At 39.1% G+C, this 23796-nt stretch overlaps 1 protein-coding gene across 1 annotated transcript in view; it reads right to left on the bottom strand.

The window, feature by feature from the left end:
* Positions 1–23166, bottom strand: part of LRP1B (LDL receptor related protein 1B) — a 1344280-nt gene extending 1321114 nt beyond the window's left edge. Inside the window, exons 1-2 of the mRNA XM_040441523.1 lie at positions 23127–23166; positions 22847–22973 (exon numbers count right to left, since the gene is read on the bottom strand). Coding sequence (XP_040297457.1) covers positions 22847–22973; positions 23127–23166 — 167 coding nt within the window. The remainder of the gene's footprint in view (positions 1–22846; positions 22974–23126) is intronic.
* Positions 23167–23796: the final 630 nt, after the last annotated feature.

The following is a 23796-nucleotide window of genomic DNA, read 5'->3' as shown; positions in this document are numbered from 1 at the left end:
GCTCCCGCTGGATTTTCTCCTTCTTCTATATATATATATATATATATATATATATATATATATACACTGCTCAAAAAAATAAAGGGAACACAAAAATAACACATCCTAGATTTAATTAAATATTCTTCTGAAATACTTTGTTCTTTACATAGTTGAATGTGCTGACAACAAAATCACACAAAAATAAAAAAATGGAAAACTAATTTTTCAACCCATGGAGGTCTGGATTTGGAGTCACACTCAAAATTAAAGTGGAAAAACACACTACAGGCTGATCCAACTTTGATGTAATGTCCTTAAAACAAGTCAAAATGAGGCTCAGTAGTGTGTGTGGCCTCCACGTGCCTGTATGACCTCCCTACAATGCCTGTGCATGCTCCTGATGAGGTGGCGGACGGTCTCCTGAGGGATCTCCTCCCAGACCTGGACTAAAGCATCTGCCAACTCCTGGACAGTCTGTGGTGTAATGTGACGTTGGTGGATAGAGCGAGACATGATGTCCCAGATGTGCTCAATTGGATTCAGGTCTGGGGAACGGGCGGGCCAGTCCATAAACGGTCGGGCCAGTCCATAGCATCAATGCCTTCGTCTTGCAGGAACTGCTGACACACTCCAGCCACATAAGGTCTAGCATTGTCTTGCATTAGGAGGAACCCAGGGCCAACCGCACCAGCATATGGTCTCACAAGGGGTCTGAGGATCTCATCTCGGTACCTAATGGCAGTCAGGCTACCTCTGGCGAGCACATGGAGGGCTGTGCGGCCCTCCAAATAAATGCCACCCCACACCATTACTGACCTAATGCCAAACCGGTCATGCTGGCGGATGTTGCAGGCAGCAGAACGTTCTCCACGGCGTCTCCAGACTCTGTCACGTCTGTCACATGTGCTCAGTGTGAACCTGCTTTCATCAGTGAAGAGCACAGGGCGCCAGTGGCGAATTTGCCAATCTTGGTGTTCTCTGGCAAATGCCAAACGTCCTGCACGGTGTTGGGCTGTAAGCACAACCCCCACTTGTGGACGTTGGGCCCTCATATCACCCTCATGGAGTCTGTTTCTGACCGTTTGAGCAGACACATGCACATTTGTGGCCTGCTGGAGGTCATTTTGCAGGGCTCTGGCAGTGCTCCTCCTGTTCTTCCTTGCACAAAGGCGTAGGTAGCGGTCCTGCTGCTGGGTTGTTGCCTTCCTACGGCCTCCTCCACGTCTCCTGATGTACTGGCCTGTCTCCTGGTAGCGCCTCCATGCTCTGGACACTACGCTGACAGAGACAGCAAACCTTCTTGCCACAGCTCGCATTGATGTGCCATCCTGGATAAGCTGCACTACCTGAGCCACTTGTGTGGGTTGTAGACTCCGTCTCATGCTACCACTAGAGTGAAAGCACCACCAGCATTCAAAAGTGACCAAAACATCAGCCAGGAAGCATAGGAACTGAGAAGCGGTCTGTGGTCACCACCTGCAGAACCACTCCTTTATTGGGGGTGTCTTGCTAATTGCCTATAATTTCCACCTGTTGTCTATCCCATTTGCGCAACAGCATGTGAAATTGATTGTCACTCAGTGTTGCTTCCTAAGTGGACAGTTTGATTTCACAGAAGTGTGATTGACTTGGAGTTACATTGTGTTGTTTAAGTGTTCCCTTTATTTTTTTGAGCAGTGTATATCCCTTATCTCTGAACTCCTGACAGCTCATAAACACCAATTGAAGCTATATTCTTCAGTTTGATAATTTTTTTTCATCTAATGAGTGCTTATGAGCTATCAGTAATTCAGAGAAAAGGGCTATACATAAAACAGGCAAAACATAATAGGACTTAGTGTAAAACTGAAACTCAGTTACTTCATTAAGAATGCATAATAAACTCAGTGTCCTTAACAATGTAATGTATTATAACACTACTTTTTTAAGCTAGCCATACACATTATATGTTAAATGGGATCTCTAGACTTTCCCCCTATGGTAGATGTAAGGTGAGACTAGTATTTTTCAAGTTGGATTTGAACTGTCTGATCCTTTTTTCTTGGGGGATTAGCTGCTGCCAAATGACTCTGGTATTGGCCACCTCCCCCCCGGCATGTGTATGAGGACATTGTTTTTTGGCTAAACAATGTGTATAACTACTCCTATATATATGGTCGACCATAGAACATAGGTCATTTGCTAAATATTGCAGAAAAGTTTTATTTATCTTTTAGTCAAAAAAAAAGTCCTACAATATTATAATACTGTTATAGTTTAAACCCGTAGGACTTTATCCATACAGCATTTTAACTTCTTATGCATTATTTGTAATTCTACGTAAAACCATGGGTAACACATCATGTCCTCCTCTGCCAAGAATCAATTCAATGAATTAACTCAGGAGTCCTTAGAAGGGATTTTACATCTCATAAAGTGGCAACATACAGCATCAGCAGGACATGCCCTTCACTGTGAATGGGGCCAGCAGCAATTCCCTGCACAGCCAGGTGGCTGGGAACACCACTGTGCAGGGAATTACAGCCTGCTGCACACACTTTAATGGAGATGTGCTCCAGTTCCCATGCACAATGGGAAGCTGGGCCTCACTAAGCAAGGAAAGACTGGGAATCAGAGCTGCAGCCTCTTCATTCTTAAGAGTGGTGAGGGTCCTAGAGTTATAGCACATCCTATCAATATGTCATCACTTTACAAGATGGAAAATACTCCTTTAAAAGTTTCTTTGAGAACATATATGGGTGGTGTATCCATGAACGTTAGACCCCATGGACTCACAGTGACCAATGAATATCTAGGCAAAGTGGCATGTGTGGCTATACCATGTTCTGAAGCTTATCCCTGTTCATCTCAAAGGCAAAGTATATTCTCAGAAAATCTCCAACCTGAATTAAGTAAATACACCAGTGTTGGTTTTTAGCTGGTGGGCAGACGTGATGACGTGAGCGCTTAGCGTTGCGCTTTCCCTCTTCCCCCAATGCTGGACTTCCCTCGCCGTATGTAGTGGACGCTGTGTTGGCTCACGTCCATGTGGAACCTTGCGGTGTCTCCCGTAGTGCGAGTATACCAAGATTAGTGGACCGCTGGCCTGCCTTGTTTGCCTCTGCCTCGCTTCGCTTGTTTGATACATGAGGGGGTGACGGTACGGCCGTCTGTGGATGGAGCCGCTCCTCCTAAGTGCCCGGGTGTCCTTGGCTGGGACTCTCATGTGTCCGGTGTCTCTTCTGTGACTCTGATGTCCTCTGACTACCCCCCGATGTTCCTCTGCAGCGGCGCTGCACCTGCCTGGATTCCGGTCTTACAGTCTTCTTGAGTGCTCATCGTTGGATTCGTCTTCTGCTCCTAGACTTGCTGACCAGCATGTGTGGTTGTCTGCGGGTATCTCTTGGACTTGGGCCGTGGGCTGAACTAGAGTGGAAGACCCTGGACTGGTGAGATCCATCCCTGCTACTCTGCTACTCTCCCCCTTCTGGACTTTGTCTTTGCGTATCCCTTCTCCACGTTTTTCTTGCTATCTCTCTGCCTCACCTAACCCCATTAACCCTTAATTAATGGGGGACAGTAGTCTTTATTCCAACCTCCTAGCTTCCTTTTCTTCAACTAATTATTAAATGCTAACTCTTTTTTATTAGGTTTTCCCCGTCACATCCTTAAAGCTTGTAAAAGAGCGGGATCTTGACATAGAGGCCACTTAATATGGTGGATTTGGTGATCTCTGTAATGGGACACCCCTTTGCTCGGTTTTCCTTCCTTTGAAGGATATCTGGCTTTCACTGTGTTGAAGACCCATAACTGGGGCTCCACGGATATTTTTGCATAACTCTTTTTTATGGAAGCTTGAGGTTGAAGCTTGAGGTTTAAAAAAAGGAGATATTAAAAGCTACTGAAGCTAGAAAAGGGGGTGAAGGAAAAATAAAAAAAGGGTGGTGAGGAGAGAGAGTGAAGAGAATAAGAACTAAAAATGAGAATTTAAGAAGAAGGAAGGAAGAAGAAGAAGTGGAGAAAAAAAAAAGGAAAAAATAAAAAAATAAAATATATATATATATATATATATATATATATATAAAAGAGGGGATGGCTCCTAAACAAAATAGACGCTCCACGGACTTGACTTCGGTTAAGCCAGGACAGAAACAAATAGAGTCCTCCAGAATTTATAAATTTTTGAGATCACCAACCAAGCCACTAGGTCAGGTCCGAAAGGGAGGCAGGACATTAATATAAGAAAAGGGCTACGATGGGGTGGTTAGAGGGGAGGGTGGGCTGTGATGCGTCTAACGTTGAGGTGGGGAACGGAGTGAGGCCTGAGGAGGGTGATACTTGGGGGCTTTAGGATCAATTAATGATTAAAAGAATACTTACAAGGAATGTTAGGTGTCTAGGGGAGAAGGTAAAAAGACAGGCGGTATTAGATTTGATAAGGAGACATCTGCCAGCTATTGTTTGTTTGGTTGAAACTCATTTCTCACAGGAGAGGATACCCCGACTTGGGGAGAGGTGGGCTACACAGGTTTACAACTCCACATATACTACCTATTCCAGAGGAGTCACAGTATTTATTCACAAACAGATTAATTTTTTATGATTGGCATCTTCTATGGATAAACAGGGGAGACATGTTTTTCTTCATGGTAGGCTTGATGGAAAGCTATGTATCTTGGCGTTTATATATATCCCCCCTCCGTTTTCTAGACAGGTACTGAATTGTTTGATGGCCTTTGTGGATCTGTGGCCTGATTGTTTGTTGATAGTCAATGGGGATTTTAATTGTGTGATGAATCCAGAGGTAGATAGGATCTCTGCTGGAGGGAATGGGTGTTCCCCGGTCAAGGGGTCCCCCCTGGTTCATTTTTGCCAAGAGGTGGGCCTCGTGGATTTCTGGGAATATCTAGTTAGAGAAAAAAGAGCTTTTTTCTTGTATTAGTAAATCTGGAAGCTCTATGTCTAGAATTGATCTGACCTTGATAAATAAAGGTTATCTAAACTGTGTTAAACGTACAAAATACGAGGCCAGATCCGTTTAAGACCATGTTCCCTTCTTAATAGAGCTATGTATGGCTGGGAATGATGCTAGAGTGAAACCCCCATTTAGATTGAATCCCCACTGGCTATTAATAATTGAGAATCATAATCAGAGAGAAAAGGAGATATCTCCTTTTGGGATAGGAACTATGCCTCAGCTAAATCTCAATATATTTAGGATGCGTTTAAAGCATTTATGAGAGGGATTTTTATCAGCACAATTGCAAATCTGAGAAAACGTTATGCTATTGAAGGAGAAAGAACTAGAGGAAGCAGCCACTGTAGGAATGGCTAGGTATGCCAAGGGGAAAACAGAGGAAGGCAGAGAGATTATGCAGAAGACAAGTCAGGCTTTTTCTGAGTTTCTTCTGGATAAAGCATAACAGAGGACAAAAATATTTTTCAGAGGCAGGTCGCCCTGGGAAGATGCTGGCTAGAGTAATAGCAAGTCAGGATTCAAAGAAAGAGATCCGTAGTATTCGTATGTCTGATGGTACTATTGTGGAAGATCAGATGGGCAAAAGGAACGTTTGGAGATGGTCTTGTGTCCCCAAGACATAGAGGATGCAATTAAGGCCTGTTCAGATAACTCCTCCCCCCAGATTTGATGGACTCCCGTATGAGTTTTATCCTAATTATGGGAAGGTTGTTTTTCCCCATCTGTGGAGAACACTCTCTGATTCAATAAAAGAGGGAATCCTCCCAGAAACAATGACAGAGGCCGCGATAACAGTAATATTAAAGAAGGGTAAAGACCCTAATGAGCTGGGATCTTATAGACCTATTTCTCTGCTGAACACAGATGTTAAACTCTATTCTAAAATCTTAGCTATGAGGCTATCTAGTGTTATGACAACAATTATACATCCAGACCAAAATGGCTTTATTCCTAATAAGGGGACTCCTTATAATTTACATTGTCTTTTCTCTAATATACAGACCTCTGGAGGGCCTTCACGATCTATCTTGTCTATATATGCATCTAAGGCTTTTGATAGAGTTGAGTGGGGATTTCTATGGAGAGTGCTTCATAGGATGGGCTTTGGCCCTAGGTTTATTAATATGGTTAAGCTTCTTTATAGATCTCCTACTGCAAGACTAAATATAAATGGACATCTTACAAGAAGCTTTCCCATGACTAGGGGCACTCAACAGGGATGTCCACTATCTCCTCTTCTATTTGATATCTATATTGAACCTTTGGCTGCCAGGGTCAGACAGGATCTTAGGATACTAGGGTTTGGGGTATCGGGAACGGAAGATCACATTTCTTTATATGCTGATGATATTTTATTTTATGTCTAACAGACAGAATCTACTCTGTTAACTATTATGCAAATTATAAAAAAACTCTTTTGGAGAAGCCTCATGTCTGGATGTGAATTGGGATAAAACCAAGATTATGCCACTAGATATAACCATTATGCCCTTAGAAAAACTCTCATTCTCCAATGATAGTCCGCTGAACATTCTGAAAATTGCTGACTCCTTTGAGTATCTTGGTATTATGGTCTCCCCTAGGGTGGAAGATTTTATTCCTCTTAACTTGATGCCATTGATAAATAAGTTAAGGTTAAAAATAACAATGTGGCTTTGATTACCTTTATCGAAGGCTGATAGAATATCTTTAGTTAAGATAGTGATTCTCCCTCAGCTACTCTATCTCTTTAGGAATTCTCCAGTCTGGATCCCGGATAGGTTTTTTAAGGTAATCAAAAGGATTATTAATGATCTACTTTGGGGGAGGAAACGGGTAAGACTTAAGTTAGAGCATTGGTATAAGCCCCTGGAGAGGGGAGGAGTTAACCTCCCTTGTTTTAAGGGATATTTCTTAGCTACACAGTTTTGTTTTCTCCCGGAATGGAAAGAGAGTCCACTTTGTAGGGACTTAGTGAACAGATCTCAATATGATAACTTTTTTACTCTACTGGAGTCTGATTAACTGATCAACTCCGATAGGGAATTTAGATAAGCCAGGAATCTTTTTATGAAGTCTTCGTGTTCTATTAGACTATGGTGTGGAGTGAAAGGTTCACTAGGATGCACTCCTTTATGGTATAACCAGCATTTACAAACTTTAGATGAACTAGCTAAGGAACAATATTGGCAAAAAAGTTATATTTTATATTTGACACAGGTAGTAAGTAATGGAGATATTATTTCATTTGTAGAATTATCACAGAGAGAAAAAGCACAGAAATTATTATGGTTTTGGTATCTACAGTTAAGATCGGCACTTTTGAGTATAAAGGAAGAAAATAGGTTTTAAATACACACTTCAACACAATTTAATGAGTGGATAGGGAATTTGGATCAGAAGATGAAGATTTCTCACCTTTATAAAAATTTACTTGTATCTCGATTTGGAGGTGTTTCTTCTGCTGGCCAGAGGACTTGGCAAAATGAGTGTCCAATGATCCATTTGGGTGACCAGCAGAAGGCAACTTTGAATTTAAAATTGGTTTCACATAATTTTAATCACGTTGTGGTGCAGTTTAATATTTTACATAGACTTTATGTTACACCTCTCTGGCTTAATAGATGTGGGATTAGGAATGATTCCAACTGTCCTAGGTGCAATGTTCCTGAAGCAGATTATTTGCATATGTTCTGGTCCTGTGCAGAGTTGAAACACTATTGGGGGGCTATTCATAAATATATTGAGGGAAAATTTAAGGTGCGGATCCCTTTCTCTGCTGAATGTTGGGTACTGAGTGAGTTGGCCAAGGTGAGCTGTCAGCAACATAAAAAAAATCTTTTATTTAAGATAATGTTTTTGGCACGACTTTTGATAGCACGTTCCTGGTTTTCACGAAACAGTCCCACTAGGAATACATGGTTAAATCTGGTGAATACTACTAAGAGATATGAATATATTTTGTATAAGCAGAGAAAGGCTGAGAAAAAATGGATTGGAACCTGGGGAGACTGGAACTCATAGAGCTTCCCCGCTCTTCACCCGTCACCACTACTCCTCGGTCCTAGGACGGAGGAGTGGTGGGGAAGGAAGACGCATCGCAGGGGTGGGGGGGGAATTTTGCGGGGTTAAAGGAAAATATGTTGATATATGTTAATAATTACATATTTAATGTAATGGTTATTGTTGGATGATTAATAAAGTGTTTATAAAAAAAAAAAAAGGGGAGGTTTTTGCCAGGATGAAGTTGTTTTCCCGCTTTGTGCAATTATTAAAATTCTCCTGCCTCCCTTCAGAGGTTTTCCGGGCACAGTCCTGTAAACTTCTGGACAAATTGGGATTACATCCACCCTGCAGTAGTGATGTGACCAAGCAGTGAGATGTCACTTGTGGACACATTACCGCTGAGGCCAGTCATCAGTTGAAGCAGCAGCACAAATGTCCCTGTCAATCTGGAAGTTTATAGGGCAGTGACTGTAAAACCCAAGAGGGGAGCCAGACAATTGGAACAAAGAGATGAGGAACAAGTGAGTATGTTGTTTTTTTTTATTTTATTTTTTTAAAACAGGTGTAGCAAAGTGGGCTTAACAAGTGAGTATGTTTTTTGTTAAAAAAAAAACAGGTATAGCAAAGTGGACTTAACATTAAAAAAAACTGCATCCCTTCTCCAGCCTCTCCACACCCCCTTATCGGAAAGAGTGCCTTTGAAAAAGTTACAAACGTGGAGTCTCATGCCACATAAGCGGAGAATCTTAATGATGAACTCGGCCCATATAGCGCAAACAACTACCGACTGAAGACTACAAAATCATGAGCTGGTCACCACAACTTATTTCACGATATGCTGAGCCAAGCAAGGGTTAGAAAGGACACCTTTATACATGACTATTAATGTGACCCACTAGAAGAGAACCATAAAAATCATATCTATCTATCTATCTATCTATCTACAGGTGTAGATATATATATATATATATATATATATAAAAACACTCACACTACCTGATCCATTGCCTCTAGGGATATGCACCAGAATGGTCGAAGATTTATCACAGCAGCAGCATTCAAAAATTTATTGCAGCGTAAGTAATACATATTCCATTAAATTTCTTTTAAGCGTGATCCTTTTTGCTTATAGAGTTACAATACAAATGCAAAACTTTCCTTCCTCTTTCTCCTTGTCTCTGGGTTGGGTAATTAAATGGTATTAAAATTATATTAAAGCTAATTCAATAGAACTATTTGCAATGACTCCTTCGGACGTAATAATGAATGCCACCAAAAAAAAAAAAAAATTGAAGCTTTTATTGATGATTATATACTTAAATATTATGTGCCGTTATTGTGAGCACTTGATTTAATGCAGCCTTGGCGCATTATACGGGGCCTAATAAACGGTAAACGTAAAGCATAATGATTTTATTATACGGTATGTAAATGCTTACTATGGGACTGAACAATTAGGTGGTTCTCAGTCTGAAGGGATGAGACTTTCATGCAAATCATTCACCCAGATATTATTAAAGCAAGAGAATAAAATATTGCATTTCCTTAAGTTACTCAGCCAAGTTTTCATTCTTTCACTTCTCAGAATTAATAAGATGTGGGTCATGCTTCTATTCAGATTGTTCAACGAGTAAAATGATGCACAATAAAATGATTCATTACACCCTTCTGAAATGAAATAAGTTATAATACCCAAGTGACATGAATATTTTCAGTGGAAACTGTATCCTGATCTTTGGTGAATAATGAGTAATAGCTTATATCATTACCTTTATTTATACCAAGGAAGGGTTAGTTTGCCCCAGAAAGGGAATTAAGGCTCCCTTGATTAACTAATGGAGCTTGGATGTGAGGTCCATCTTTGGACAACGCCACCAAAATCAGACAGTAAAATTGGATCCCTTGTAGGATGAATCATATTGGGGAGTTATTTCATTAAAAGAAATATACACTGCCTGTCCCAAAAAAAGTCACCACCAAAAAAAATTAAAAAAAGATTCTCAATGGGTGTAAGGTCTGGACTCTTTTTGAGCCTGATGAATCCTGACATTGTCATCTTGGAACATGCCCGTGCCATCAGGGAAGAAAAAATCCACTGATGAAATAACCTGGTCATTCAGTATGTTCAGGTATCAGCTGACCTCATTCTTGGAGCACATACTGTTGCTGAAGCTAGACCTGACCAACTTCAGCAACCCCAGATCATAACACTGTCCCCACAGGCTTGTACAGTAAGCACTAGGCATTATAGGTGCATCACTTCATCTGCCTCTCTTCTTACCCTGATGCGCCCATCACTCTGTAACAGGGTAAATCTGGACTCACCAGACCACATGACCTTCTTCCATTGCTCCAGAGTCAAATTTTTATGCTCCCAAGCAAATTGAAGCCTTTTGTTTTTTCTGGTTTGCCTCACTGATTAGTGGTTTTCTTACAGCTACACAGCTGTTCAGTCCCAATCCCTTGAGTTCCCTTCACATTGTGCATTTGGAAATGCTCTTACTTTCACTATTAAACATAGCCCTAAGTTCTACTGTTGTTTTTCTTTGATTTGATTTCACCAAACTTTTAAGTGATCGCCGATCACGATCATTCAGGATTTTTTTCCCACCACACTTCCTCGAATACGATGGGCCCCCACTATCCTTTCAGTTTTTAATAATGCATTGGACAGTTCTTAACCCAATTTTAGTAGTTTCTGCAATCTCCTTAGATGTTTTCTGTGCTTGATGCATGCCAAAGATTTGACCCTTCTCAAACAGACAAACATATTTTCCACGACCACGAGATGTGTCTTTCGACATGTTTTTTTAAGAAATTAGAAGTAACTAATTGCACAAGTCGGGGTTAAATAACTTGTTGCAGCTGAAAGATAATCGCCCCATGCAGTAATTATCCAATAGGAGGCTCATAACTATTTGCTTAGTTAAATCCAGGTGGCGACTTTTTTTTAGGACATGCAGTGTATATTACCCATTACTGTTATGTCCTGTGCTATCAATCATATCCCTTGAGGTTATAAAATTAAATTAGAGATTCTCCTTGAACAATAGGGCATATCTCTAGGGCTAAAACAAGAGAAAAACAAAAATAAGCTTCTTACAACCTATATGCAAGTTACATATAGATATATAAAAATTATAAAAATATGATTATGAAAAAAATCATAAAAAAACTATCAAACTTAAATATTAATTGATCAACTACTTTGTTTTGCCATATTGTGACAAAACTGTAATCGTACTATGACCTGTCCAGCAAATACACATCCACTGCCAGACTTGACACTAGGAACTGGCAAACTAGTGCTGCAACAGTCCAGGGGCCTTGCCTATCAAAGAATAGCTGCCCCAATAGGGGTGATCTGACTCAGAAACCGAATTAGTCAACCTTAAGCAGTTCCGGCAGGTGGAATGGAATCCTATCTTCTGCTCACCTAGCAGAGACAGAACCAGTTGGGAAATAACATCAAAGCCAAATCAGTAACCAAACACAGAACCAGAACAGAAATAACATCAGAGCCAAATCAGTATCCAGAATCCACAACAAACGCAACCCAGGTCAAAACCAAAGACAAAAGACAAGCAGCACAATGACAAAAGGCAGGAGAGTAGTCAGGATAACAGCACAGCAGTGAATACAAGGGAGAAGCCAAAGAATAGTCAAGTAAAGGAGCACGGTCAAAACCAAGGGAGACAAATATCACAATAACAAAAGGCAAAATAGTAGTCAGAATAATGGCCTGAGGTCATACATGGTAGCAATTTCCAGGTAGAAGGCAAAAAGTAGTTGGGTAAATGAGCCAGGTCAAAACACAGGATACTTATATAATGCACAGAACAAATTAGCAAACACATGAACTAAATTGAAAGTACAAAAAGGGGTACAAAAACCTGCATTCAGCAATATCACAAGAGTATTAAGGTAGAGCTCTGATTGGCTCTCAAATAAAGCCTCTTTCTGCTTCTTTGCTCCATGTCAGAAGCCAGAACAGGTGAGTTCATCACAGCTCTCAGTCTACACCTTCTCCTACCTCTTTGCCTTCCTTCTGGAGCAGAGATTGTTACAGTGATTGTGTTGAGCATATCAATATATTTGAAACATCTAATATACAGCATTGAGGTTAATTCATGTTCATAATCTTAGATGAAATAAATCAAGTTGTCATTGCATACTAAGTATTTCCTACTTCTAGGATAAACCGTAACCTACCATACTGGTCTTATGCATCTGATCACTAAGTACTCAACCAGTCCACAGTATTGTTATTTTAATAGTGGAAATAATTTGTATAAGGTTGGGAAAATTAACCCAAGAATCAGAGAAGAGAAAGATTTGGAAGCAAACAAGCACCATGTTTTTTTGTGGACAGGGGTGTTGTAGTGTCAACCAACAGTAGAGGGTCTTATTTGAATTCTTCATATGTTCCACTATTATAAGTTCTTGGCCCCTTTATTAAGAAAAAAAGGAACCCATTACAGCTGATGTTTTTTGTTGGATAATAGCGTGATACAGTGATGAATATTTTTTTTTTTACATATTTGAATTTTTTTTTTTTTATCATCACAAGATTGATACATGAGACCCAGCAGACCTCATGCATCAAAACTATCTGGGAGATTAAAACCAATCATATCTGATGCATGAGGCTCCGTTTTGTTTCAAAATTTAAACCTCCATAATATATAATGTATCTTCTAAAAATACTACAAAGAATGTTTGATGTTACTTTGTACTTTACTGTTTCCTGCATAAAAACCTTTAGTCTTACACTCTTTATAGTTGTCTGGGTTCTTTGACATTCCTAATATCATTACCCAGTATTTTATAGGATGGATACTTTTTTGTTGCATTCAAGACGCCATTTGCTTAGTTAGGTAAAAAAAAAATCAGGAAAATATGACACTCAATGTCATGAATAGAGATTGCTCCACTCTTCGTCATTGTACCCCTTAGATGGCGCATTCATACATGATTTTGTTATCTAGTATTTTTAACAGAGTGTATAATTAAAAATAAATAAATAATACCTGATCCATCTGCTTGTGACGGGCCAGCTGCGCCATCTTGTTGGAATATCTGGCGTGGAATCTTTTGCAGCCATAGAAAACATCATCAAGGCCTTAAGATTTATATTGGTGATGCACATTATGGTTGGCGCTGTGTGGGGATACATACTGTGGTTGGCGCTGTGTGGGGATACATAATGTGGTTGGCTCTGCATACGGATATATTGTGGTTGGCTCTGCATACGGATATTTTGCGGTTGACGCTGTGTAGGGATATAGAATGTGGTTGGCACTGAGTAGAGATACATATTATGGTTGGCTTTACTTAGGGATATATATTGTGGTTGGCGCTGTGCAGAGATACATATTATGGCTTGCCCTGTGTAGGGTTACATATTCTGGTTGGCGCTGTGTAGGGATACATATTGTGGTTGGTGCTGGGTAGGGATACTTATTGTGGTTGGTACTGGGTAGGGATACATATATTGTTGTTGGCACTGGGTAGGGATACATATTGTGGTTGGCGTTTGGTAAGGATATATATTGTGGTTGGTGCTGGATAGGGATACATATTGTGGTTGGCGCTGGGTAGGGATACATATTGTGGTTGTCTCTGGGTAGGGATACATATTGTGGTTGTCCCTGGGTAGGGATACATATTGTGGTTGGCCCTTGGTAGGGATACATATTGTGGTTGGCCTTGCATAGAGATACATATTGTGGTTGGCACTGTGTAGAGATACATATTGTGGTTGGCGCTGTGTAGGGATACATACAGGGAGTGCAGAATTATTAGGCAAATGAGTATTTTGACCACATCATCCTCTTTATGCATGTTGTCTTACTCCAAGCTGTATAGGCTCGAAAGCCAACTACCAATTAAGCATATTAGGTGATGTGCATCTCTGTAATGAGAAGGGGTGTGGTCTAATGACATCAACACCCTATATTAGGTGTGCATAATTATTAGGCAACTTCCTTTCCTTTGGCAAAATGGGTCAAAAGAAGGACTTGACAGGCTCAGAAAAGTCAAAAATAGTGAGATATCTTGCAGAGGGATGCAGCACTCTTAAAATTGCAAAGCTTCTGAAGCGTGATCATCGAACAATCAAGCGTTTCATTCAAAATAGTCAACAGGGTCGCAAGAAGCGTGTGGATAAACCAAGGCGCAAAATAACTGCCCATGAACTGAGAAAAGTCAAGCGTGCAGCTGCCAAGATGCCACTTGCCACCAGTTTGGCCATATTTCAGAGCTGCAACATCACTGGAGTGCCCAAAAGCACAAGGTGTGCAATACTCAGAGACATGGCCAAGGTAAGAAAGGCTTTAAGACGACCACCACTGAACAAGACACACAAGCTGAAACGTCAAGACTGGGCCAAGAAATATCTCAAGACTGATTTTTCTAAGGTTTTATGGACTGATGAAATGAGAGTGAGTCTTGATGGGCCAGATGGATGGGCCCGTGGCTGGATTGGTAAAGGGCAGAGAGCTCCAGTCCGACTCAGACGCCAGCAAGGTGGAGGTAAAGTACTGGTTTGGGCTGGTATCATCAAAGATGAGCTTGTGGGGCCTTTTCGGGTTGAGGATGGAGTCAAGCTCAACTCCCAGTCCTACTGCCAGTTTCTGGAAGACACCTTCTTCAAGCAGTGGTACAGGAAGAAGTCTGCATCCTTCAAGAAAAACATGATTTTCATGCAGGACAATGCTCCATCACACGCGTCCAAGTACTCCACAGCGTGGCTGGCAAGAAAGGGTATAAAAGAAGAAAATCTAATGACATGGCCTCTTTGTTCACCTGATCTGAACCCCATTGAGAACCTGTGGTCCATCATCAAATGTGAGATTTACAAGGAGGGAAAACAGTACACCTCTCTGAACAGTGTCTGGGAGGCTGTGGTTGCTGCTGCACGCAATGTTGATGGTGAACAGATCAAAACACTGACAGAATCCATGGATAGCAGGCTTTTGAGTGTCCTTGCAAAGAAAGGTGGCTATATTGTTCACTGATTTGTTTTTGTTTTGTTTTTGAATGTCAGAAATGTATATTTGTGAATGTTGAGATGTTATATTGGTTTCACTGGTAAAAATAAATAATTGAAATGGGTATATATTTGTTTTTTGTTAAGTTGCCTAATAATTATGCACAGTAATAGTCACCTGCACACACAGATATCCCCCTAAAATAGCTAAAACTAAAAACAAACTAAAAACTACTTCCAAAAATATTCAGCTTTGATATTAATGAGTTTTTTGGGTTCATTGAGAACATGGTTGTTGTTCAATAATAAAATTAATCCGCAAAAATACAACTTGCCTAATAATTCTGCACTCCCTGTATTGTGGTTGGCATTGCATAGGAATTAATATTATGTTTGGCTTTGCATAGGGATACATATTGTGGTTGGCACTGTGCAGAGATACATATTATGACTTGCCCTGTGTAGGATAAGTCCCGCACTCGCTCTGATGAATAATCTTGTAGATTTATTCAGTCACATATTACATCATAGTGATGCGTTTCAGCAACTAAGTGCTTTCATCAGACTGTATGTAAACATCTTACAGCTAGCTCTGGTTTATATACTAAATAAAGACAAAGGAAATTACATCACATTGTTTCATTAGACTCCTCCCACAGCTGAATCTCTGCCGAGTGTACGTGAATCAACACAGGTGAATTGTGTTCTCTGAAACATCTAGTTTCGCTATAGAGAAAAATAAAAGAAAAACATAATTACAGGTAATCGCATCACATGAAACCACTGACATTATAATCTCGATTAAGGCCTTTTGGATCCATGGTTTGTAACCGATGGATCCAATATGCCTCTCTTTTTAAGAGCAATTTATTTCTATCACCGCCGCATCGAGGTAATGTAACATCTTCTATGACCTGATAGCATAATTGTGATATAGTATATCCCTTTTGATGGAAATGATACGGTAGTGGGAGTAACTAATTCTCTTTTCTAATTGTCGATTTATGCTTACTTAATCGATCTTTAATTCTCATGGAGGTTTCCCCACATATAATAAACCACAGGGGCATTTGAGAATATATATTACAAATCGACTATCGCAAGTAAATACCCCTCTGATAGGGATTTGTTCGCCAGAATGTGGGTGTGAGAAGTAACCACCCTTAATGACACTCAAACAATTCACACAATTCAAGCATGAGAATGTGCCCTGTCTGGGGGTGGATAATGTAATCTGTCTAGGGCTATTCTTGTTACTGCCTATATCTGCCCTAACAATCTTGTCACGCAGATTGTCTGCTCTTTTAAAGCACATCATCGGGGGTCTCTGAAATTCGTCAATTTGGGGATAGGATCTCAAAACTACCTGCCAATGTTTATTGATTATACTTTTTACCCTTTGGATCCAAGGGTGGTATTTAACCACCAGTGGAATCCGTGGTGATTGAATGGATTTAACCTCTTGTGGACCCTCAAGTCGACTCCTCTGTTCATCCAGTAGTTGTCTGGGGTAACCCCTCTCTAGAAATTTATGAGTCATTTCTTCTAATCGTGTTGTCAGGGTTTCCGGACTACTAACTATCCGCTTGATCCGCTGATATTGTGAAAAGGGGATTGATTTTTTTTGTAGACTCAGGGTGACTACTGGTGAAGGAAAGTAGACTGTTCCGATCGGTGCTTTTAATTAAAAGGTCCGTGTGAATATGCCCATCTTCCCCTAGTAGAACCCAGGTGTCTAAGAATGAAATCTTATTTTTATCAAAATGTATGGTGAACTGTAGTTCCTCCCAGATAGAATTAAGGTATGTGGTGAAAACGTGAGGGATCGAACGTCACCACGCCACACGCAAAGAATGTAGTCGATAAAACGACGCCAAAAAATACCACCCTTGGATCCAAAGGGCAAAAAGTATAATCAATAAACATTGGCAGGTAGTTTTGAGATCCTATCCCCAAATTGACGAATTTCAGAGACCCCCGATGATGTGCTTTAAAAGAGCAGACAATCTGCGTGACAAGATTATTAGGGCAGATATAGGCAGTAACAAGAGTAGCCCTAGACAGATTACATTATCCACCCCCAGACAGGGCACATTCTCATGCTTGAATTGTGTGAATTGTTTGAGTGTCATTAAGGGTGGTTACTTCTCACACCCACATTCTGGCGAACAAATCCCTATCAGAGGGGTATTTACTTGCGATAGTCGATTTGTAATATATATTATCAAATGCCCCTGTGGTTTATTATATGTGGGGGAAACCTCCATGAGAATTAAAGATCGATTAAGTAAACATAAATCGACAATTAGAAAAGAGAATTTGTTACTCCCACTACCGTATCATTTCCATCAAAAGGGACATACTATATCACAATTACGCTATCAGGTCATAGAAGGTGTTACATTACCTCGACGCGGCGGTGATAGAAATAAATTGCTCTTAAAAAGAGAGGCATACTGGATCCATCGGTTACAAACCATGGATCCAAAAGGCCTAAATCAAGATTATAATGTCAGTGGTTTCATGTGATGCGATTACCTGTAATTATGTTTTTCTTTTATTTTTCTCTATAGCGAAACTAGATGTTTCAGAGAACACAATTCACCTGTGTTGATTCACGTACACTCGGCAGAGATTCAGCTGTGGGAGGAGTCTAATGAAACAATGTGATGTAATTTCCTTTGTCTTTATTTAGTATATAAACCAGAGCTTGCTGTAAGATGTTTACATTCAGTCTGATGAAAGCACTTAGTTGCTGAAACGCGTCACTATGATGTAATATGTGACTGAATAAATCTACAAGATTATTCATCAGAGCGAGTGCCGGTCTTATTCTTCTCGAATTATCTATTGGGATTCCTGCCTTCAGACACGTGCACCGCCAAATCTTTGAGCAGTGCCGACCTTATTTGGATTATATTGCCCTGTGTAGGGTTACATATTCTGGTTGGTGCTGTGTAGGGATACATATTATGGTTGGTGCTGGGTAGGGATACATACTCTAGTTCGGCTTAGGAGTCCCTGCGCTGACTTGATATATAGCTATTAGTGTTGAGCGAATATTCAAATAGCGAATTTTTATCTTGAATATTGCAACTTCGAGAATTTGCGAGTATTTCGAATATAGTGCTATATATTCGTTATAGCGAATATTCGTCATTTTTTCCCATCTGAACACATGATTCCTCCCTGCTTCTTGCTTGCGGGCTAATGAGTCATTGGTCCACAAGCAACTTAAGCAGGGAGGAATCATGACTTTAGATGGAAAAAATTACGAATATTCTAAAAAACTAAAATATAGCACTATATCGAATATATTCATGCTTTAGAATATTCCTCTTATTTTTTTTCAATCTGTACAGTTGTTCTACTTCGACATACTCCTCCCCGACAAACGTCCCAGTCACCATGGGAATGCCTGGGGGTTAGTGAGATCGTGAAAACTAAGATCCCATCGGATCTTAGTTTTCACAATCTCACCAACCCCCAGGCGTTCCCATGGTGACGGGGACGCTTGTCGGGGAGGAGTATGCCGAAATGGAACAACTGTACAGATTGAAAAAAAAAGACGAATATTCTAAAAAAACTAATATATTCGATATAGTGCTATATATTAGTTTTTTTTAGAATATTTGTAATATTCTAAAACAAGAATATATAGCAATATAGTGAATATTTGAAAAAAAAAATAATATAGAGCAATTTAGCTAATATAGTGCTATAATCTTTTTTTTTATAGTCGTCATTTTTTTCAAATCTGAACTTCAGTTGAGAAAAAATTACAACTATTAAACAAAGAAAATTAGCTAAATTGCTCTACATTTGCTTTTTAGAATATTCGCTATATTGCTATATATTCTTGTTTTAGAATATTACGAATATTCTAAAAAACGAATATATAGCACTATATCAAATATATTTGTTTTTTAAAATATTCATCTTTTTTTTTCCATCTGAAGTCATAATTCCTCCCTGCTTAAGTTGCTTGACAAGCAGCTTAAGCAGGGAGGAATCATAACTTCAGATGGAAAAAAATGACGAATATTCTAAAAAGCAAATATATAGCACTATATTCTATAGTGCTATATATTCTTTTTTGACCCATGCCTGTATTGATCGCGTAATATTTGCATATTACGCGATCATTACCTTGCCGATTTTTAGAGTATTTTTTTTTTAGAATAAAACAAATTTGATTATGATCCCTGCCACTCATCACTAATAGCTATATCCATATAGGGAGTCAGTGCTTGGGGACCTTATCCACTCAGCTACTAAGCTGAATGCTAAACTGTGTCAGAAAAACCTCATAGTAGTTTCTAATGTAGTAAGTATTCCTATTCAGCAGAAGACTTATTTTATATTTCTGTCAAGGTTAATATGTTGCTATATAGTGTAGTGGTTAACATCTTTGCCTCTAATGTACAAGGTTGGGAGTTCAAATCCTGGCAGAAACATTTCAGAAATAGAGATATAATTTATATATTTTATGCATTTTTTTAGTAATTGTAAAAAATGTATGGCACAAAATAAATGTGTAATTACAAAAATATATATATATATATATATATATATATATATATATTCATATTTCTGATATATTTGAATGCATAATATGTGGGAAACTACTACTGATGTTTTTAGCCATAATATATTTACATATATTATAATATATTATATATTCTAAATGTATAATAATATATGTAAATATATTATGGCTAAAAACGTATAACTTTGTACAATAGAGGCAAGGACGTTAAGCACTACATTATACAGCTGCGGGTCAACCTGCACAGAAATATAAATTAAGTCTTTTGCTGAATAGGAATACTCACTAGTCACTACATCAGAAACTACTATGAGGTTTTTTTGACACAGTTTTGCATTCAGCTTTATAGCTGAGTGGATAAGGTCTTTGCCTCTAATGTACAAGGGAGTTTAAATTCCGGCAGAGACTTTTCAGAAATAGATGCTAAATTACATTTAAATACACTGGCTTGGGCACCCGCGGTGTTTGGCCGAGCATGTTCGCCTAACACTAGTGTTATATACCCATTTTAGGTGTCAGGTACACCTGCACTGCATACATGACAGTGAAATTAATATAGTTAATCCATCTGTTAGTTCGGTGGGTGACATCTACCCATTTTTGGTGTGAGATACACGTGCACTTTATGTGTGACAGGGAAATTATTATACTTAATCTGACTGTTAGTTCGGCCGGTTACATCTACCCATTTGTAGTGTGAGATACACGTGCACTGCATCTGTGACAGGGAAATTAATATAGTTAATCAGTCTGTTAGTTCTGAGGGTAAAATATACCCATTTTTGGTTTGAGGTACACCTGCACTTCATATATGACAGGGAAATGAATATAGTTAATCCGTCTGTTAGTTCAGTGGGTGACATATACCTATTTTTGGTGTGAGGTACACCTGCACTGCATATGTGACAGGGAAATGAATATAGTTAATCCGTCTGTTAGTTCAGTGGGTGACATATACCTATTTTTGGTGTGAGGTACACCTGCACTGCATATGTGACAGGGAAATGAATATAGTTTCAAGATGCGGTAACACAATGATTTAAGAAATTTGAGTTAAGAGTTTGAGTGCTAACCCTGCTACATCTGTACATATAGTGTAGGGATACACATTGTGGCTGGCCCTGTTTGGGTCAGCATTCACATTAGTAATTGACACAAATCTTCTATCTTCTCTTCGAAATGTGATTCTGCAGCAACTGAGTTTTTCATCATAGTTCATTATATATTTCATTCTTAATAATAAGAATTACCCCAGTGTTATCTACATTCCTTTCCAATTCCCTATACAGCAGTCTTATCCTCATGCGGTACACAGGACAGAGGCATTGCCTTGGCTTTAAGATCATTTAGCTTTTTTAGTAAATACCTTCATTTTTGCGCCTAAGCACGAGGATATTTCTTTCTCATAAATAGAGAAAACGGAAACATATCATAAAATGTACTATCATAAACTATTGTTAACTTTACTATAAACTTTTTATCAGATCTGTTCAATCGCCTTCAATTATCTTGTGAGTTTTTCGTCAAATATAAAGTAATGACTGCCTCTTCAAAGCACTTTACAAATCCTCAACGCACTTTGTTCTTGTCAGTCTCGGTCTTTTCGACACAATGATTAACACAGTGACATTCAACAGGAAGCATTCTCATTTTCCTCAGACACAAACTAGGGACATTAAAATTTAATAACATCTTCTCTCTAGTCATTTGTGCTCCGTAATCTATTCACACACTGCTGTGTTCTCCGACGGCTCCTGCCACTTAAATAGCTATTGTTAAGCAATGTTAAGCAAACCTGTATTTTCCCACTACTTTCTTTAAGCGTATCTGTTTTCCATCCACTTGTGCCGGAGCTATAGTTATGATCTATCGCTTTTATATATTTTCTTCTAGATAACAGCTAGCATTTATGTACTGTTTGGCATTGTGGTCTATAGAGATCCATATTTTCAATACAAGGGGATGAGTAATACGGTAGAATTTTTTTTTTCATTTTTTTTTTCATTTTTTAAGGAACATTGTCAAGCTCAATGTTCTTTTCATGAAAAATAAATAAATAAAATAAATCATATATTTTAAGAGCCCAGCATTTTTTTTTTACATCTAACAAATTTTATTTTATGGCATTTTTAGTGGCGTTTTTCTTTTCCTGGTTCTATAAAAAAGCTTGTGGGAAAATGCCAGAAGAAAGAACAAGCTCAGACTAGGATGTTGCTGACTCAAAAACAGCATTTACAGGTTTTACACCTGTTTTCTGAAATGTGCCACGAAAAATGTAATCTGCTAGTTAAAAACCAGGTAGCAACAACACTTTTTTCTAATCTGTTTTTATTTTGTGATTGCAGATTTATTCTATTTCCTAAACATGATTATGGGGGCAGCCATCTTGCCTGAGCTGTTCTTAACAGAATTTAGAAAAAATTGCCTTATGGCAGCCCCATGGTCCATAGACACAATATTCTGGACGTGGCCTCATTGACTTCTATGGGAGAGTTTTCTAGGTATAGCCTGTGACTGATGAAGAGGTCATTGTAAAAGTAATATGGTGAATGGTGGGTCCTGTCTTATCTATCTACAGAGGTGATATCTCCTTTTCATTACAGACAGGATTAGAATGACAGATAAGCAGGTAACTGTGATAAAGTGATTTGTACAGACCAAAAAATTATTTAAAATATGCTAATAAGTGCTGAGTCCCACGTCACTGAACCCCTCAGAGGCCTCATTCAGCCTTGGATTTCTACTACAGGTCAATTTCAAATATATGCATTTTTTTTTACATGTATTTTTTTTTACATGTATTTTCCAACATGGGAACATACTCTTAGGCCAGTTTCACATGAGCATTTACGGTCTTGAAAATATGGTACATGTGATGGATCCATTTCCAAAAAGGTTGTGGCTTGGCTGACCCAAAATCACAATTTTATAGTGATCTATGTGAGTCCCAACCGGCCATGGGTCTACTGTATTCATACAACATATGTGTATATGAGACAGTAGATCTGTGGTTGGGCTGGAACTCACAGCATTATACAGTAGATCCAGTGAGTTCAGTTCAGATGAGCTGCAGTTAGCCAAGCAAATATGTCCATCAAACAAACCATGTTTCCCAGACTGGGACCAAAAGCCAAGGCTTTAATATTCTGGTATACATTACACATTGTTCAATTAGCATTATAACCATTTCTCTATATTGAAATATTTCTTGTTTACCTTTTTTCCAATATTTTTTATTCATTTAATTATTAATGAAGATATGTGAAAAGCTAAAAGCACAGTAAAGTGCAAAGGATAGTGACTATGATGTACCAAAATGTCCCATGGTCAAGCATTTAACACTAGAGCACACAAACACGAAACTTAAAATAAATTCCATTACTTACAATGACCTAGTGTTTCGTCTGACTTATCGGGGCAATCCTGTTCTCCATCACATAGCCAGCTTTGTGACACACATGTCACATTATCGTGACATAGGAACTCCCCTGGATCACATAAGTGTGGTTCTGAAAGTGAAAATGTGCACAAATTAAAAGAATTACAAAAGTAAAATGAAATAAGAAAAAATAAAATGAGGCAAGCAAATGGGGTGAAAGGGGTCAAATCTATTTACCAACTCAAAGGATCTTATGAAAAATGTTCTGGTATTTTATACCAACCCATAACAACCCATGCATCATATGGCAAATAGCTAATCATGGTTAATCGAGCATTCAAGGGAGTCCATCACCAGGAAAGTCACTGTTACAACAGGCACAATGTCCTGTAGGGCTAGCCCAGCAGAATGTAATGATACCTTTCACTTATTGATATGTTAATTCATTCTGGATAAAAAAATAATAATAATGGATATTCAAATGAGCAGTTAAGTGCCCTGAAGGCGGCCCTGCTTCTCCTGCTTTATCTGCCAGCCCTTCCTTCTCCTTCTTGAATGACAGGCCCAGGTTCCTGCATAGTCATTATGGGATGTTCTACTTAGCCTTTCTTTTTCTGTTTCCAAACACAAAGTATCACATATGCATACTAGGCTGTCAGAGAAAAGGAGGATGCAAATAGACTGCCACATATAATCTCATACATGTGAACTTCTATTTTCTGGTTGATAATGTTAGGTTCTGTCTTTAGGAAGCTCCTAGAATAAATTGACAGCAGTTTTCAATAAAGATACAGGGGTTTATTACCAGTTAGGGCGGTGTCCCTGCACAGTTTCATCCCATCCAATAAGTGCAGGGACACCCTCCCAGTTGTACCTTTTTTGCAGACTGGTGACAAATTCATCCCTAACTCTAGCAGGAAGTAAAGAGGAATGACACAACAAAGAGTCATAAG

The sequence above is a fragment of the Bufo bufo genome, chromosome 7 (assembly GCF_905171765.1).
Source record: "Bufo bufo chromosome 7, aBufBuf1.1, whole genome shotgun sequence".
NCBI lineage: Eukaryota > Metazoa > Chordata > Amphibia > Anura > Bufonidae > Bufo > Bufo bufo.
The sequence above is the reverse complement of the archived record's forward strand: the minus strand, read 5'-3'. Positions and strand labels throughout refer to the sequence as shown.